General features: G+C 43.3%; 1 protein-coding gene across 1 annotated transcript in view; it reads right to left on the bottom strand.

The window, feature by feature from the left end:
- The window catches only part of COL6A3 (collagen type VI alpha 3 chain), a 270,362-nt gene that overhangs the window by 141,340 nt on the left and 112,142 nt on the right, over positions 1 to 16,880 (bottom strand). Inside the window, exons 10-12 of the mRNA XM_069615983.1 lie at positions 14,649 to 15,248; positions 12,260 to 12,862; positions 7,950 to 8,561 (exon numbers count right to left, since the gene is read on the bottom strand). Of these exons, the coding sequence (XP_069472084.1) occupies positions 7,950 to 8,561; positions 12,260 to 12,862; positions 14,649 to 15,248 (1,815 nt within the window). The remainder of the gene's footprint in view (positions 1 to 7,949; positions 8,562 to 12,259; positions 12,863 to 14,648; positions 15,249 to 16,880) is intronic.

Below are 16,880 nucleotides of genomic sequence, written 5' to 3'. Positions count from 1 at the left end.
AACTAGCTGTAGTTCTTTACCCTGTAAGCTGCCATAAAGATTATGTATGCTCTGTGAATGAGAATTATGTTTAATACAAGAAAGAGTACTTAGTCCTCTTTCTTGTATTAAACATAATTCTCATTCACCTTTCATGTAAAAAAACATCCTTGCATCTGTAAGTATCCTGAAAAAGTGAAGAACAACGAATGGTATTTACTGAAAATGAATCCCCCTCAGACAGAAAACTGGTTAGTTTGGTCCAGCTAAATATTTTTCTGTTTTACATGATAGAACCTGAAGATGGTCTGCGAAGGAAACATCCAGCCCAGACTCTGTATATTATGTGAGGGTTGAAGAGGACCTTATTCATTTTATTATAGTCTGCCGCTACATCCCGACATCAGGGAAAGGACTCACAGTCCTTTTTTTGTGCAATATGGGGTTGCAAACAGAAGGGATACGGTACATTTTTTGATATGAAAATACCATATAGATGTCGCCCATGATGTAATTGTTTGTATCATTGTTGAACCCTGCTGAGATCTCATATATGTACTCATGGGCTGAGTAAAAAGGGGTGGCACCGAGTTAAGATTGTTGCCCCTTCCCACACTGGGACACATTTCCTGGGTTTAGTTTCAAAGAATCGATGCATCTTCTTAGCTAAACATTTTTCACTTAATTTCAAGGATGTTGTAATACTGTATCTTAGGCCTTCAGCCATGGCCACTGTCCATGTCGCACCAATTACTAAGAAAGACCAAGGCCATAAATATGGCAAACATTACTTACCTGGCATCATATGTCTGTGGCTTGTGTCTGGGATCTAGCTGTTACACTATCGCTACCCTATGTGTACAGGAACCCAGCATCCCTCACATGTCGATTGTGACGAATCAAGTTCCGGGACACCAGTGGTCCAGCGATGAATATCGGTTTCCTAAACCATCAATCAGCCTCACACCTCTAGTTCACTAGAAAGGATCCGAACAGATTGGAAACATAAGCAAATTATAAACCTCTTTGTGCAATTTTTTGTAACGTGGACAGAATGGCAGGCTTATCTTCGCAAGGCTGTGGATCGCTGGTTAGTTGCAACACAGCGAAAATACAATTATTATCCAGTGTCAGGAATAGTTGTCTCAGTGCTGATTGGTGGGTCTGAAGCACTGGTCAAGGCTTCTCAGACGTCATTAGCGACTGTGGCATAAAACAGTCAGCGGTGCAGTCGTTTGCAACTCAATGCGCTCGACTGGCTCGAAGATGTCCTTTAAGGTGGATGCTGGTAGATGCTTGTCAATGCACTCCTTCTAGCTTCTTCACTGGGCTTGTTACATCCTTTAATGTGGACGGCCCAAAGCTGAGGAGAGTGTTGCAGACAACAGCCTTGTCCTTGGTTTGGTTGAGAGACTCTGGCACTTCCCACCTAGGAAGCTTGCTTGCAGAGCCTAGCAGGGCAGCCAGCTGTGCTGACTAGGTACCAGTGCTGCAGTTGATGGAGACTGCTCTGCATTCAGTATCTCCCTCTGTTCCCTGTGAGATGTTTAGGGAAGGGATATTGCTTCCTTCTTGGAGATCCTGGCCTTCCTTCACTTACGGAAGATATAAGGCAGACGGTACCTTCAGCTAGGGTCTAATGCTGAGTTTTTCTTGCTATTCCTTGAAGTCTTCAGATGATCTGTCAAAAGAGAGGTTCGACCCTCTTTTAAAGCCAACTGGGCCCCAGTGATTGGAGAAGGCTAATCACACACACACACACTGCATATCAAAGGTTGATGGGGTTTTTCTGTTCTTTCTTAGTTCTGCGACCAGACCTCCCGTTGGCCTGTTTGAATTAACTCTGATTAGTATGTGAGGCTGCCACCGGCAGCTAACAAAGGAAAATATGGATCCATGGAGCCTTTGTTAGTTAATTAGGCTAGCCATGGCAGGTGGAAGGTTTTGTCCTCCCCCTTCTGAGATACCTTGATGTACTCTTGGCCGTCATATTCCACCCAGAGTACATATGTCTATGTTCATGTCATGCGGTGAGCATAGGAAAATGTGTAAGGATTAGCCCCAAACATTTTCCTGAGGTTGATCTACCAACATTCAATTTAATTTAAATTTTCAAAAAAGCCCAGGTGAAAGTAACCCCCAGACCCCCCGTGCGGATGGTCGAATTTCTCAAATTGGCATCTTCAGATTGTTTGTTTTCTGGCTTCATTTGTGTAGAATAGTTGGTTTGTCCCTCCTTTTTTCTTTTTTCTCTCTGCGCTTTCGCTCCCAAGTCGGGAGGATGGGTGGGTGCATGTGATTCTAAGCAGATACAACCCACAGGAAGACAATTACCTATAAGTAATAATGCATTCTGAGGCTTGTGTATCTGGTTACGTTCAAAAGCGTTGCATAGTTTAGCTAGCAATATCTGCTAGCGGTGGACAGTGAGAGGAAGGAACAATTGAAAATAAATGTTTTAGGATTGCTTGGCCCACCTGAGAATCTGCTCTTGCTTGTGTGTCTACACAATAGTGCTATAGTGTTGTTTGAAAGTGAGACTGAACTCAATGTTGACTCATTGCAAACGGCTTCAGTGTTTTATTTGCTAAATTATAGCAAAGTTGTGTGCCCTTAACAATTGATCTTGAAATGGTTGCCTTGGTCACAGGATCTCATTCTCTTCCTGTTGCCATTGATACAAACAATTGGTCATACTTTCGAAATTCTTTGGCTATGTTAAGGTAATAGATGACCGCTCAACAAAGGTACAGTATGTGTAATGTCCTCTCACCTCTATTTTGCTAATTCTGAAAGAATGCAGGTAATTTGATTGATCTGTGTACGTGAAATGTGGCTATACATTTTGTCGGGAAACTTGGATTTGTTCTTAATGCTACCTTATGTTTGTGTATTGCGCTAACACTTTCTGTAACTGGCAAGGCTTTTAATTTACTTATCCTTCTGATTGATGTCATGATAGCAATGGTGAAAGCTACCTTATTTGAAAGTTCTTTTAACTGAGATGTATGCGTTGGTTTATAAGGTTTAAAAGGGAGCCCCATTAGTTTATGTAGCACTGTATGGTGTAGGGTTTGCCACCTTTCTTCTTTTAGGTATTTTCCTTAGTAGTTGAACTAAGCCCTACTTACAAACCCTGTCCACAACTGACTAATCATTGTTAACCTAGCATTTTCATTCCTCCTTCATTCACTTTCTGGCGCATCACACTCTGTCAGAGTCTGAGCCATGTCTTACTTCCCACAGAGGGAAGATCAGGAGCAAATATTCCTATCGTAATGGATTTTACTAGACAAAATTTCCTTGGTCCTTCTTTCATGACACCCACCTCTTAACCCTAAGAGAAAGGTGTAGGGCAGGGGTCTGCAAACTTTGGCTCTCCAGAGATGTGTGACTACAGCTTCCATCAGTCGTAGGCAGCATAGCTAATGGGAAGGGATTATGGGAGTCGTAATCCATAACATCACGAGATCTGCATGTTTCTAACCCGTGGGGAAAGGGGTGGAGGGATCGAGTGGAACTTTACATAAATGAAAGAGCTATCTAGGCAATAGGAAGGTACCCTCTTGCCATCAGTGCCCCCCCTGAAAATGAATCATAAAAAGTGTTAAATAAGAAACTGGAACACTATGTGAACTGCACATAATGGCTTAAACAAGGTAATCTCTAAATACACGATGAACTGTGCAGAGCAAAATTCTTTGAGGCATTTTTCTGTATCAACTGAGTGCTTAGAGGTGTGATGTCCCTTAACCCCATTGTTCTTTCATCTGCTGCTTGTGAATTGCTTTAATGCAATTCACCCCAAGGCCTTTCATAAATACACCCACATATGAAAGGCATTGAAATATATGCAGCCTGTGCTTACTGCTAGGCAAGAGTCTGTTTCTATGAGCCCCTGTTACTTCATTTGATTTGAAGGGGGTGTAAGTGTGCAGTATTCTCACACCATCAGACCGTCCTCTTTTTTTAAGGCTCAGAGTGGGAGGTGGTCAATAGATCTACCTTAATTTATGGAATGGGAGCACTGGTTATTCCATAGCTCGGAGGGTTGCAAGTCCCCTGTGGCAGTATTGTTGCTGGCCCTGGAAGAACTAGCAGGTAGTGCTCAATTTACTTGTAGGCCATTCTAAAGCCAATTATCAGGAAAGTGATATTTATTATTTCCATTTCCGGGAAGAGATGACCACTAAACTCATATCAAATGACTCCCTCCTAATGGGATTTGTGGTGACCTCTACCCTGGGTGATGAATCAACGGTATTCATCCCTTCTTCCCAAGGACGAGCCACCTCTTTGAGGACAAGTGTACATGTCAGAAGTGGGATGTCGACCAACTGATAGAAGTTGGGTCCCGTGCTGTTTACCAAACTAAGTTCAAAAGCTAGAGCCCCTACTGTAGCCAACGAAGAATCCGTAGGAATTCACTGGGAGTGACTCTGCCTTAGGGGACAAAGACTCGTGTTCCTGTGAGGAACTCCCTGGATCAGCCACACTATCAGCATATATGGAACTGCCTAGTGGCAAGAAAAAACCTACATCCTTATAGTAGACAATGCTGAAGCAAAACCATCATAGAACGTAAAAAAAAGATGTACCTTTAAGAGTCTTGCACTTGACTGAAACGAGTAGAGGACAGGAGGAGAGAGAGTTTTGGATGCAGGGGAAGCCCCCTGACATAATTGCATCAAGAAGGGGTGAAGTCGAGACTAGCCACAGAGCGTGCACCTTTTGAACAGGCGAAGTTCCCAAAGCAAGACAATGGGAGTCCGGCAAGCAAGGCACCGGGGAAATTGGTGGCGTGACCATGAGCGAATCATGGTGGACAAAGTGTCTGCACAAATACGCCAAGACCATCACGGCTGGGAGCATGCAGAGCTCCCTGTTGTCTGTGTCCCAAGAAGGCAGCAGCCTGAGGGGTAGCCAAGATCGGGATGCCGATAGAAATGTTCCCATACTCACCAGAAGGTACCGGGGAACACCAGAAAAGTGTGAGGCAGCCGTGAAAGAAACACATGACGAGTAAAACTCATCCCAGTCATAAAGACGAGTCAAAAGGAACAGAATTGTTGAATTACCAATGTGTAAAGTGTCTTGAGCTAATAACCAGCAACCCTGTGAGGGGGAATGGAGTGTATGAAGAGTGTAACTTATCCTAGTCCCAAAAAAGGGACACAAGGACTAAAGTTGTTTAACTGGCAATGTGGAGAGCTCATAGAGTGAATACCAAATAAACCAAAAAGGGCACTATAGAGAGACTGGAGACAAATACCCTGAGAGGAAAGGTTGTGGTCTCATTAGCCAAGAGAGGAAGACTGGACAAACTGAACCCAAAGCCGTGTCTTAAGAAATATGGTTTCATAGTACTAAGAGAGTACACAAATAGAAGAGAAATCACTAAAGAAAGATCCCAGGAGAGAGTCACTGTACAAGGGGGTCACGTCCCACATAATCTAATTAAAGGGAAATTGAGAGACTATAAAACAAGAGGCAAGAGTATGCAAAAGTATGTAAAGACTCATATGCCACAACATATCCTTAAAGAAAGCACACAAGCCAGTAGTGTTGCCCGATAATTAAAAGAGCTCATGGAGGAGATATCCAGATTTTATTGAGGAAGATTATAAAAAAGAGGAAACAGATGAATCAGAGACACTTCACCAAGAGATTATTGGAGAAATCAGCAACCCAAGCAAATAAGGATCTTCTCTTGGTTGAGTCTAAGTTGTTTATCTTAGTGGTAGGGTCAGGTAGAGTTTGGTTTGGACTGAGGACATTTTTATTTTAAGACTTCCTGACGACTGACGAGCACCCTTTTAGATAGGTAGGGTGAACCCTTTAGCGAAAGGGAAAGTTAGGCTGTATCTATATAATTTCATTAAAAACCACGAAAATGCCTTTAAAAGTGTCTGATTCCTTCTTCCGAACTGCCACACCCGACTCTCATTAATTATAACTCATCTGTTGTTTTATTGTTTTTAGAACAGTGATTTATTTCAGGGTCTCCCAATACATTTGGCACATAAACAAATTAAGCAGATACTTCCAAGATTTTTCAGTTTGTTTGGAACAAAGGGAAGATTAGTAAAAAATGGCAATGGCTTGTGAAGGGTCTTTTGTCCTGAGGCTCCTACTTCCTGATTTAGTTATCGTTGGCCCACAGCCGTGAATCCAATCAAGTGCTTCTGGCAGCTCTCACTTTTCCCATCGTAAAATCAATATAACAGTGAATTAATCCAGGGCTATGCAGCATTTGGTTCTCCAGATGTTTTGGACGTCAACTCCCATTAGTCCTTCTAGCATAGTCAATGGGAGTCATAGTCCAAAACATCTGGAGAGGCACATGCCACAGACTGTGATAATCTAGCAAGTTTTTTTTTTAATTTCATTTCTGAGAATTATTTTTTGTTCTCTTATATTTTATGTGTATTCACTTAAAAACTACTGAAAATTATACACAAACTTCACAGGAATGTAATTCTTGAACGTTCCTCAACTTCACTGGTATATTGATTCTAGGGGAAATGCAGGTATTCTGGTCCAATTCTCCAACGGCTTCAGGAATGTATGTTGCAGTGGGACTAGTTTGGATGAGCTGTATGGTGAGAATGGCTTCTATTTTCTTGTAAATTTGCAATACCCATTTAGGGCCTGTTTCATAGAAGTGTTTTCCAATGGCGCAATGCCATTGGACAAAGTTCTGTGAATCAGGCCCTTAAGCTTCCTTTTAGCAGATTTGTTAAGTGTGTGCAGATTGTGAGTTGCTTGTTTAAAATGTGTTATGAATCTTGCCCTTGTTGCAGGTAATGAAGATGTTGTTTATTAAGACATACTAGGCAATAAGCTTTTTGGAGAACAAAATATGTTTTTTTTCCCATTAATCACTAAGAGATACGAGCCACCTCTAGCTCGGTAGTCTTGGAAAGATTATAGCCATCTCTCTTTCAACCATTGTCTGCTTTGTGCCAAATGTACAATTATAAAACACAAGGATTTCTTTTTTTTACTTGGGCTCAAATAAATATTTGGTACCCTGCAACTAGGTCTTGCTGCTCCAGATGAGGGAATGCCTTTGGTTGCACGTGTCATGTGTTAATTGAGTGCCTTCAGTTAAATTAATTATTGCATATTGTATGGCTGATATTTTACCATCTAAGATAATAATGATTTGAATGAGAGGCCTTTAGTTATGCCTCCAGGCTTAAGAGAATGCCAATTCAGTTTTACTACAAAGCTATAGTGTTAGCGAGAGGCCTAATTCTGTATGGTTGGAATGGCCCTTGTCCTCACCGCTAGAAGTGATGGTGAAATGTAACCTTGAGGATACAGTTCTGCTATTGTGCCAGTCATTTACATGCCTTCAGGAGATATTGCGGATATTCTTGCATTATCTTTCATTGAATTGTTTTGTGAAGGTCTAATTCATTTCTACAATATTCTCTGTTTTTGTCCCCTCTAGGGTCCAGATTAGCAAAACAATCATGGGGGACAAGGATATTTTATGCATGCTTAATTGGCAAATGCACATATGGAAAATGCATCTGTGCCTGAATTTGTTAGGTAATATGGCCACAGGACTATGTTATTGTTCATATTTATTTGTCTTTGCTCTTTTGTACCAGCAAACGTTTGCTAATTAAAAAAGAAGCAATTAAAACTCAGTTACAGCAAAAGTTTAGATATTAAAAAGCTACAAAGCATGTATATCTCTAGATTACTATGAGTGCTCACCTGACTGGCTACCTGATTGACTCAACTCTCCTCTTTGAGGTCAATGTAGTAATCACCCCTGCTTAGTGTGTGTACAGGACAGGTAATGGCCCTGCCAGCCTGAGCCGAGGCAGGCCCGAGCGAAGCAAGGACACTTCAAATCTTTCCGACATATAGTTGACCAGTTGGGCATGCTCCCACCAATACTTCAACATCAGGACAGTGAATAAAAGCGAGAAAATGTAGGACCCTTGACTGACCTCTGGTGGCCTCTGGCACACTTGGGCACAGGGGTTCCTGCTTAGATTTCAGCAGCTCTTCCATGGTGATCAGGACCTGCTCATTGAGCTCAGACAGCTCCTGCACATTCAGTGCACGGAAGGCCATGGCGCTGGCGCTCGCCACCTTTGCCACTTCAGTCTGATCCACATCCTTCAAGCCAATGGCAAACACCTTGACACCACTAGAGGCCAGGGACTGCGCAGCCCCAACAACGTCATCTGAAGAGGTGCCGCCTGTGATGACAAAGGCAATTTGAGGCACCCTTCTGTCCATCCTGCTGCCGGCCTCCTTGACAAAATGCTTCTCCTGTAGGTGCCGGATAGCTGCTCCAGTGTTGACGTTTCTTCCCCCCTTGTACTCTACGTTTTCAACGGCCTCCAGGATCTGATCTTTGGTCTTATGGTCTTTAAGGAAAAACTCATCCGTTACATCAGAGTTGTACTGCGCTAGACCGATCTGAAAGGCATCTCCCTCGTCGTAGACCGCATCGACGATGCCGGACACAAACTCGAGGACCACCTTGAAGTTCTCTCTGCCCAAGTTCATGGAGCCATCCACCATAAAAACGATATCCACCTCCTTCTTTCCATCTAAAAGAGGGGAAAAGGTACAGTGAAAACAGTGAGGTGAGGGTTTATCCGTGGTAGAGATTTTAAAAGGATCAAGAATAAATAGTGCAAACATTAGTTAGATGGCATCATGTGATCTCAGGTGAGTGCACTGGGAAAGCAGGAGCTCAAATTCCCACTTACACATTCACACAGCATCTTTTTAGTTTTGTTTGGATGGTGGTGCGGCCACTAATTGCAAACTGCTATCATGAACACGGCAGAGGACAGAGGAGATTGGAATAAGTACTGTGCACCAGTCTGTGTGTTGTGTATCCTTCCACATTCAAAGTCGTGTATTACGCTTTGAAACACATTGTGTATAGGCGCTATATAAATAAACAATCATATCATATTATATCATATTGTGAAATTAAACGCAAGGCAGGCAATTCTGTGACGTGTGTGGCCCCCAAGCAGAGGGATCGCTAGGAAAGCTCTGGCAGTATTGTGGAGCAGAGGTGCAATGTATGATAGAATACATGCTTTCACATCCCACCCCAAGTTCACAATAACCGCCTTATGATGTGAATGCGTGGGCATTGGGCGGTAATCCCTTTTGCTTGAGTGAGTACCTAGGTTTTTGATAGCAAAAATAGTACTAATATAAGAGTCTGGGCTTTTGCAAGCAATGGTGGATGTATGATATCAACGGCTGTCATATGATGTTCGCACCACGCAAATTATGGCAGCACTTCGATAAATGATTGCAAAGACTGATATGCAAATGGTTATTTCCCATCTGTGAAAGGTACAGTGAGCAAAAAACGATGGCTGCGGACTCTCAAAGTGGGAAAAAAAAAACACAGAACAGGTTATCATGCCATGTTCTTTCTAGAGAGGGGCGCCTGCTACCTTTTTTAAAAATATTTGCAAAGAACTTGGGGTTGGTCACCCTAATTTAACTGGGGGAACCCGAACGTGGACTCCCTACTCACTGTGCTCAGAGAGGCACAGCTCCACCTCAATGATGAGGCCCACCAAGGCTGAAACACGTGTCTGGGGTTGCTGTAGGTACTCTTGTTCAAAAGGGAATTACCATAGCATTTTGGTGCTGTACTGCCCATCTGGGCGGGACAAAGACTGATATGCAAATGGATATTTCCCATCTGTGAAAGATACAGTAAGCAAAAAGTGATGTCTGCGGACTCTCAAAATGGGAAAAAAAAACACAGAACAGGTTTATCATGCCATGTTCATTCTAGAGAGGGCGCCTGCTACCTTTTTTAAAAACAAAAGGAAAAGAAGTGATCATGTGTAATCATCACCCTGGACAACTGCTTTAGCTTAACCTGCAACATACACTATCCAATGTATACATCCCCTCTCATCCATTATAACCTCTTTTTCCCTGTAAACATGTGAACATGAATCTGTAAGCAACCCCAGGTCCAGGTTTAAACCCATCTTCATAGTGTTATGTAAAGTATTCTGCTGCTTATTGGGGCAAGCTCTGTGATATGCGTGTTTAGAACACTTGGTGTCCGAGAGGAGAATTGTGCCCAAGGGGTCGCAGTCATAGATCCTTTCACTTTTGATGGTAGAAATCAGGATACCCAAAATACAAATCAAATAAATGAGAACCACTGGGGAGGGATATAAAGTGAGGAGACGTGAGCTGAGATATTGAATTATAAGGCAAGGCGAGTAGCAGAATTGAATATCTACACACCCTAGGAAGACTCAAGCAAAAAAAAAATGGTCTATGTGGGAGAAGAGGATTCCGAGCATGAGCGTCTCAGTTGATTGGAATAGGACGAAATAAAACAGTTTTGCAGTTGTTATGAAGTTGGAACATGAAAGTATGGACAATATGAAGAAACATGAGGAGAAGAAGAAAGAGAATCTGGAAAGGGTAATGTGAAATACAGATTGACGCTGAGAGGAATATGAGTGACCGAAAACTTGATGAAGATTGAAGATGCACACATTTACACAAGGTTAACAAGGAAGACTGTTATTTATGTATGTTTGGGATCGTAGTGAAGGAACTGCAGGTAAGAATTAATGGCAGCACCCCCATACACCACCTTCCTCAATATCTTCACAACCTTATCTGGGGTCTCCACCATTGCACTGAAAAACTGCCAAGAACTATCTCAAGATCTTCCCTGCACATTTATCACTTCTTCAAGGTCTTCGATTCTCCATCCACCACTTCTCCCAGGGGCACCACTTCTACATGCACAACCTCTCAGAGAATTAACCTCCACATTCACCTTGAACATTACGTGGCTATGCATTCTCTCATGTTCTTCACTTGGTCTTTCAACAATTTCATATGTGTCTTCACCTATCCCAACACCTCAGGCTCTCCACTTGTTCTGTTGTCAGCTGTAAATTCAACACATCTCCCAGTGCCTTCCCGTGAGTTTCCACTACTAATGCTCGTGCATTTACAATACCATGTACCACTTTTTCTAGTGTTGTCATCGCTCCATGTACCTGTTTCACAGAAACATCACCTCTCTATCATCTGTTTCCCTTAGTTGCCATCTATCGCCACCTCTCCCAGAGCCTTCAACAGTCCATTGAGCACCCTCGAAAGGGTCTTGCATGTGTTCTAATCACCACTGCCACCTCTGCATTCAGGCCCAACTACCAGTCAATTTGCCTCAACAAACAACAAGTTTTTTCACCTATCCATTTATGAAGTATTTACTTCTCTATTCACCAACTCTCCCAGATAATTTTTCTATCCAGTCCGTACCTCCCCAAGTCTATCACCTGCACATTTGTCACCACCCGTTGTGTCTTCACTGACCACTCACCACCTCTCATATAGTGTTGCCTTCTGTATTCACCACCTCAACCAGGATCTTCATTTGTACATTCTACAGGTCTTCCAGGAATATTAATGGTGCTTCCAGGGTATCCACCTGCACATTCACCATCTTTCCTAGGGTCTTCATCTGTCCATTCACAACCCACCCTAGAGTTTTTTACTTCACCTGCCAACTGACCACCTCTCCCAGAATATTCACATGTCTATGCATCACTTTTCTCAGGGTGTTCACCTGGATTTCTACAACCTCTCAGAGTGTATCCAACTTTTAACTTAAACTGTTCCCAGGAATCAGACCTCTCCATTTACCACCTTTAACAGGTCCTTCACCAGTCCAATCAACTTCTATGGAATATTGTCTCTTCATCACTTCTCTCAGGGTATTTTCCTAAAGGCGCACGAGCTCTTTCATGGTCTTCATTTAGCTTGTCAGCCCCTCTCACAGGTGCTTCTCCTATCCCTTCCCCCCTCCCTTACAGGGTGTTGACTTGCGCATTCATCACTTCTCACAAGATGCCGGGTGGTTATTTCACCACCTCTCCCAGGGCAACTTCTGCCATTGTAACCGCTACCACTGCTTCCCCACAGTTGTGTTGTATCCATTCACCACAATTCCTAGTGGAGTTTCCTATCCAATCACCAGCTTTTGCATAGTGTTCGCTTATTCATTTCCCACATTCACCTGTCAATTCATCACATACCACAGGATGTTCGCCTGCATATCCCCTATCACTCACATAGTGCTCACTTAGCCCGTCACCACCACTCCCAATGTCTTTATCTGTTTATTCATCATATCTTGCAATGTCTTCACCAAGAGGGGGACTGTCCAGTGAAGAGGAAGTTCACATTCTTGAAAATATTCCACAGAGACCAACAACAAAAGGATACTTACCAGCAGGGCCTGCAACTGGAGGGGTTGGTACGATGTCTACAGGTCCCTCAAAAGAGTTTAGGAATCTGTTCTCGATGTTTGGCAGCTCCCTGAAATCTCGAACCATAAAGACCAGCCTAGGATCTGATGTGATCTTCTCAATAGTGCTGCGGTCAGTGTCGCCGGCACCCACAGCCAAGCTTTTGACACCAGCGCCTCCAAGGAGTCGGGCTGCACCGCTGACATCATCCTGGGACCTCCCACCTGTGAGGAGCACCAGGTGCTGAGGGACGCTTTCCTCGATCCGGCTCCCAGCAGACTTCACAAAGAGGTTCCTGGCCACATAATCGAGGGCTTTGCCAGTATTCGTGGGAGAGCCTCCTTTAAGCCGAAGCCGCCGAATGGCCTGCACGACTGCCGGCTTGTTCAGGTGGCTTCGCAAATAGAACTCAACTTTGGGATCGTTGCTGTACTGCACTAGGCCGATCCTCACCTGGTTCACGCCAACGTTTAGGCCCTCTACTACTCGAATGATAAAATCCCGAATGTTGGCCATCCCATCTTGCCCCACGTTCGTAGACCCATCGATGAGGAAAACAATGTCTTTCTTTTCACCATCGATGCCTGCAACAAACAAGGAAGACACATCTCAACCACAAGAAAGCAGCTTCAAAATAAAGTTTAGAAAAGCAATGGGTCCGAAATGGAACCCTAAACATGATTTAGGCACTGTTGCTAACATTTTAAAAAGAGATTATTAAGTGACCTGCACCTCCTCTACACCCCTTACTCCATTTGGTGGAATTGATTTTAAAAGGAAACATTGTGGCACACGTTTGTAATTTCTGATGCAGTCATGCTTAATTAAAACAAGCACTTTTATTTGAATCCTTGTTCATGTATAGTTTTCATACTGTTGCTTGGCTGCTTCAGAGCTCTTCACATAATTAAAAGAACATACAGAATTCGATTGCAATAGTGGTTAATAAACAGATCTTGCAGGGAGATTTGCGCAATTTCATCCACAAGAGTGTCAGAAGGGGCATTTGAGCTTTGATACTCAGATATACAAAGGTGCAATTACTTGGTCTTTCAGACCAATAAAAATGAAAGTATGATGTGTAAACTGCCCAATTTTGGGCTTTTTCCACAGCATTACCTGAATTTGTGCAGAACATCAATGAAAAGGCGCTTGTGCCATTTTTTCTTGCAAACACAGCATGGATACAAGCTGGACGGTCTATCTGTGTTAAAACACTGGCCATTGTGAAATCCCTATTTTACAGCTGTTGCTCTCAGGCCATGGCATGTTTTGCGTGTGTCACATTCTTCATCACCCTTTGAAAGAATGTCCCCTATGCTGACAGGTTTATGATGTATTAATAGGCTGATATCGGGTACCTTGATGAAGAGACTCGAACCCCTCATCCCATTTCCCCATTTGTTCCCTTATGCCAGGGGTCTTTTGCTTTTATTACTGATTGATCGCCCACCATTTTAGACTGTCATTAATATTTAATAAGGCACACTTATGAAGTCACTCTCCCTGAATGAGAGCAGCAATATTGCAATACAATTGCACATGATAAGGAGTGGGTTATGAGTGAGATCCTAGGGGCTGTGACTCAGCAGCAGATACTCATGGCTTGCTCACTTTGGTAGGTGTCCGGCCACTTTGACACAAGTGCAGTCGGTACACACAGATGTCTCGCAGTGTCATCGTGTATCAGACTCCCAGTCATATTTGATCATTATGAACACTGACTGTGCCCTTTAAGAAGCAACACGTGTTAAAATGTGGGCTACAGTCCCCACTACGCAGATGTATTTTCTATCCTTGACCCGTAAAAACTATTTTGGGCAATATGTTTTATGTTTTAGTTGTCACCAACATGGACCATTATCTATTTCTTAATGTTGATAGGTCTGTGTCCGGTGGGTAAGGATTACCTGTGACAACATCACAGAAATACTGAAGTTAAGGCATTGCGAGGACTGGAGAGCTGGAATAAATACACACGCCAGGTTGCATATCATTTTGACAGATAGCCTTTGCTCAAGCAAGGCCACCGGAGATAGTGTCCCTGTTAGAGTACAGGTAGAAATGGCAGGGTTAGTAAACATTTGTCCATTCTCACAGAAAACCTGCCATGTTGGTACATTCCAATAAATATTCCATGGGAAGAAGAGATATATGAAGAATAAAACGTCTATGATGATCAGATGTAGCACCAGAAAGGCTGAACATGGCCTGCTGGAGGTTATGGGTCTGTGGTGTCTGCATGGCAGCTTCTACAGGATTAGTAGTGTATTTCATTTGCACAGTGTAAAGCCAAAATCGGTAGGAGGTAGAAAGCTGTGAACAAGGTAAGGCGTTAGGCATGAGACATGTGCACCTGCACAGCCTTACCTGGGGCGGGAAGCTCTGACTCAGTAATGATTGTTCTGATCTCCTGCGTTGACAGAGAATTCACAGGTTTCAGCAGCCTGTCTGATAGGTTTGGAAGCTCACGGAAGCTTGACACAGAGAATGCATAATCTGGTCCCAGGGAAATCCTCTTCATTTCCTCATCATCATCGTTCTTGCCTACCACCATCGAGGCCACACCACTTTGCTTCACCTGGAGCACACCCTCGTCGATGTCATCATTGGACGCTCCGGAGCTGAGCAGGATCAAGAACTGTGGCACACCTTCCTCGATACGGCTCCCAGATGGCCGCGTGAAGATGTTCTTGGAGACGTAGGCGAGCGCTGCACCAGTGTTCAGTTGCCTGCCACCTTTGGGGTTCAGCCGCCTCACTTCGGCCTGCACCTCATCCTTGCTAGAGTGGGTGTTGAGCAGGAACTCCACCTTGGGGTCTTCACTGAACTGGATGACAGCCACCCGTGTGTTGTCGGAGCTCACATCCAAGTTGTCGACTATCTTCTTGATGAGTTCACGGATGTAGGGAAAATCTGGGGCGGCATTTCTAGAGCCATCAACGAGGAAGACAACATCCCTCTTGTCACCTAAAAAGAAGGAAGAAATTATACTGTTGGCGATACAAGAGTACAAGTGAGAAAGACTGTGAAGAAAAGACAGGGATTGTATTGATGACAAATGGTAGAATTCTAATGACTAAATTCCACACACTATGACATTGGGCCATATTTCTGTAGCGTTCATAAGCATATTCTTAAGAGCCCTTTACTAATGACTACCTGAGCAGCAAAATATGCAAGCAACTGGTGGTAGAAGAATGTTTTCAATTAAGTGCCCTCACTCACAGAAAAGTCCCAACAATTGTGGAGGACCTAATGCACCATTGAAGGGGATTGCACCCATTCCTATAAGCTTTGAGCAATGCCCTGAGAGTAAACCCGATGTGATAGTTGTTATTATTATATGAGTAGTGTTGTATAATCAACTGCCTTGTTCCAGATGTTATTGCTCTGTGAGTAGAGTTTTATAGGCTACATGTAATTGTTCTATATCCCTATGTGCTATGTATCAGTGTGCAGAGACAGCTGCCGAGTATTCTGTGGCGAGTACCTACAAGACACAGCCATTCCCTACACTTTGCTATTATTGTTATGTTTAAAGTATTATTAACCCCTGTGTGTTGCATTTAACGCAGTTCAGTAATCTGTGATTTACAACTATTCCCTAGAAGAAGAAAATCTTTGAGTATTTGGTGCAAATTACTATCCTTGCATTGATTTGGTCAAGTCACCTAAATCTACCCTAACCACCAAGCACACAAGTGGTTCTCACATAATTCCCCTCCTTTCTTTCTACATGCAATGGCGACTCTTGTAGGACACAGCTAAAAATAGAAAGTGGTCGAACTTTCAAAAAAGGTTTGGAGATTGTCAGACCCGAAGAGTGTGTAAAGCTCGGAAATCATATGAGAATCCATCAAATAGTCCCGATTTTGTATAGTTTTGGTTTTTAGTCACTTCCGGCCATCTGAGTGCCTTCCTACTGTGAGACCAAGGCAGACTGGAGCCAGGCGCATGCCATGTACTGCAATGACCAAGGAAGCAGTGCCTAAGTTATGATTATTAGGTGAAGAATGTCACTGGGTAGGACATGGCACCTTCAAATAAGGAATCTATGCAATGGGTCTACAGCTTTTCCCTGTAAGAACATTACAGAGGATTCCCTGTGAATTCTCTGTAATGTTATGAATTGGGATGATCACGGTGTGCTTTCGAGGAGCCCTAGAAAGTAGTAATTTACATTTCAATGTGACCTGCCAAGTAATCTCGGAACACTCACAAGAGGAAGCGATAACATGAGGTTGGGAGTGCCAAAAGCACTATCTTGAGCAGGCTGTTGACTGCCCTATGCTGGAAGAACCAGGAGAGGAGCTATGAAAGGAGGGTAGGGTTGGGATGAATGTAAGTGCAGTTTATTGAAGAGGTTAAAGTGCCATGGGGTCTGAAAGTGCACATCGGGCAAGGGGTTTTGCTGTAAAAGGGAGATAGAAGGAGGGAGAGGAGAGGTGGTAGGGAAATTGTTAACCAAGGTGGAAGGAGTGGGAGTAGGGAGGGATGTCTGGGTGTCTAAGAGCATATTTCGTTGAAAAAGGGGTCCATTTAAAAAGGGAGTGGAGTCATACGGGTGAAGTGTTATGATGGTTGAAGCAGGTGTTGTGT

This window comes from Ambystoma mexicanum, chromosome 9 (genome assembly GCF_040938575.1).
Source record: "Ambystoma mexicanum isolate Mex_15411 chromosome 9, UKY_AmexF1_1, whole genome shotgun sequence".
NCBI classification, from domain to species: Eukaryota; Metazoa; Chordata; class Amphibia; order Caudata; family Ambystomatidae; genus Ambystoma; species Ambystoma mexicanum.
This window is presented reverse-complemented; position numbering and strand designations above follow the sequence as displayed.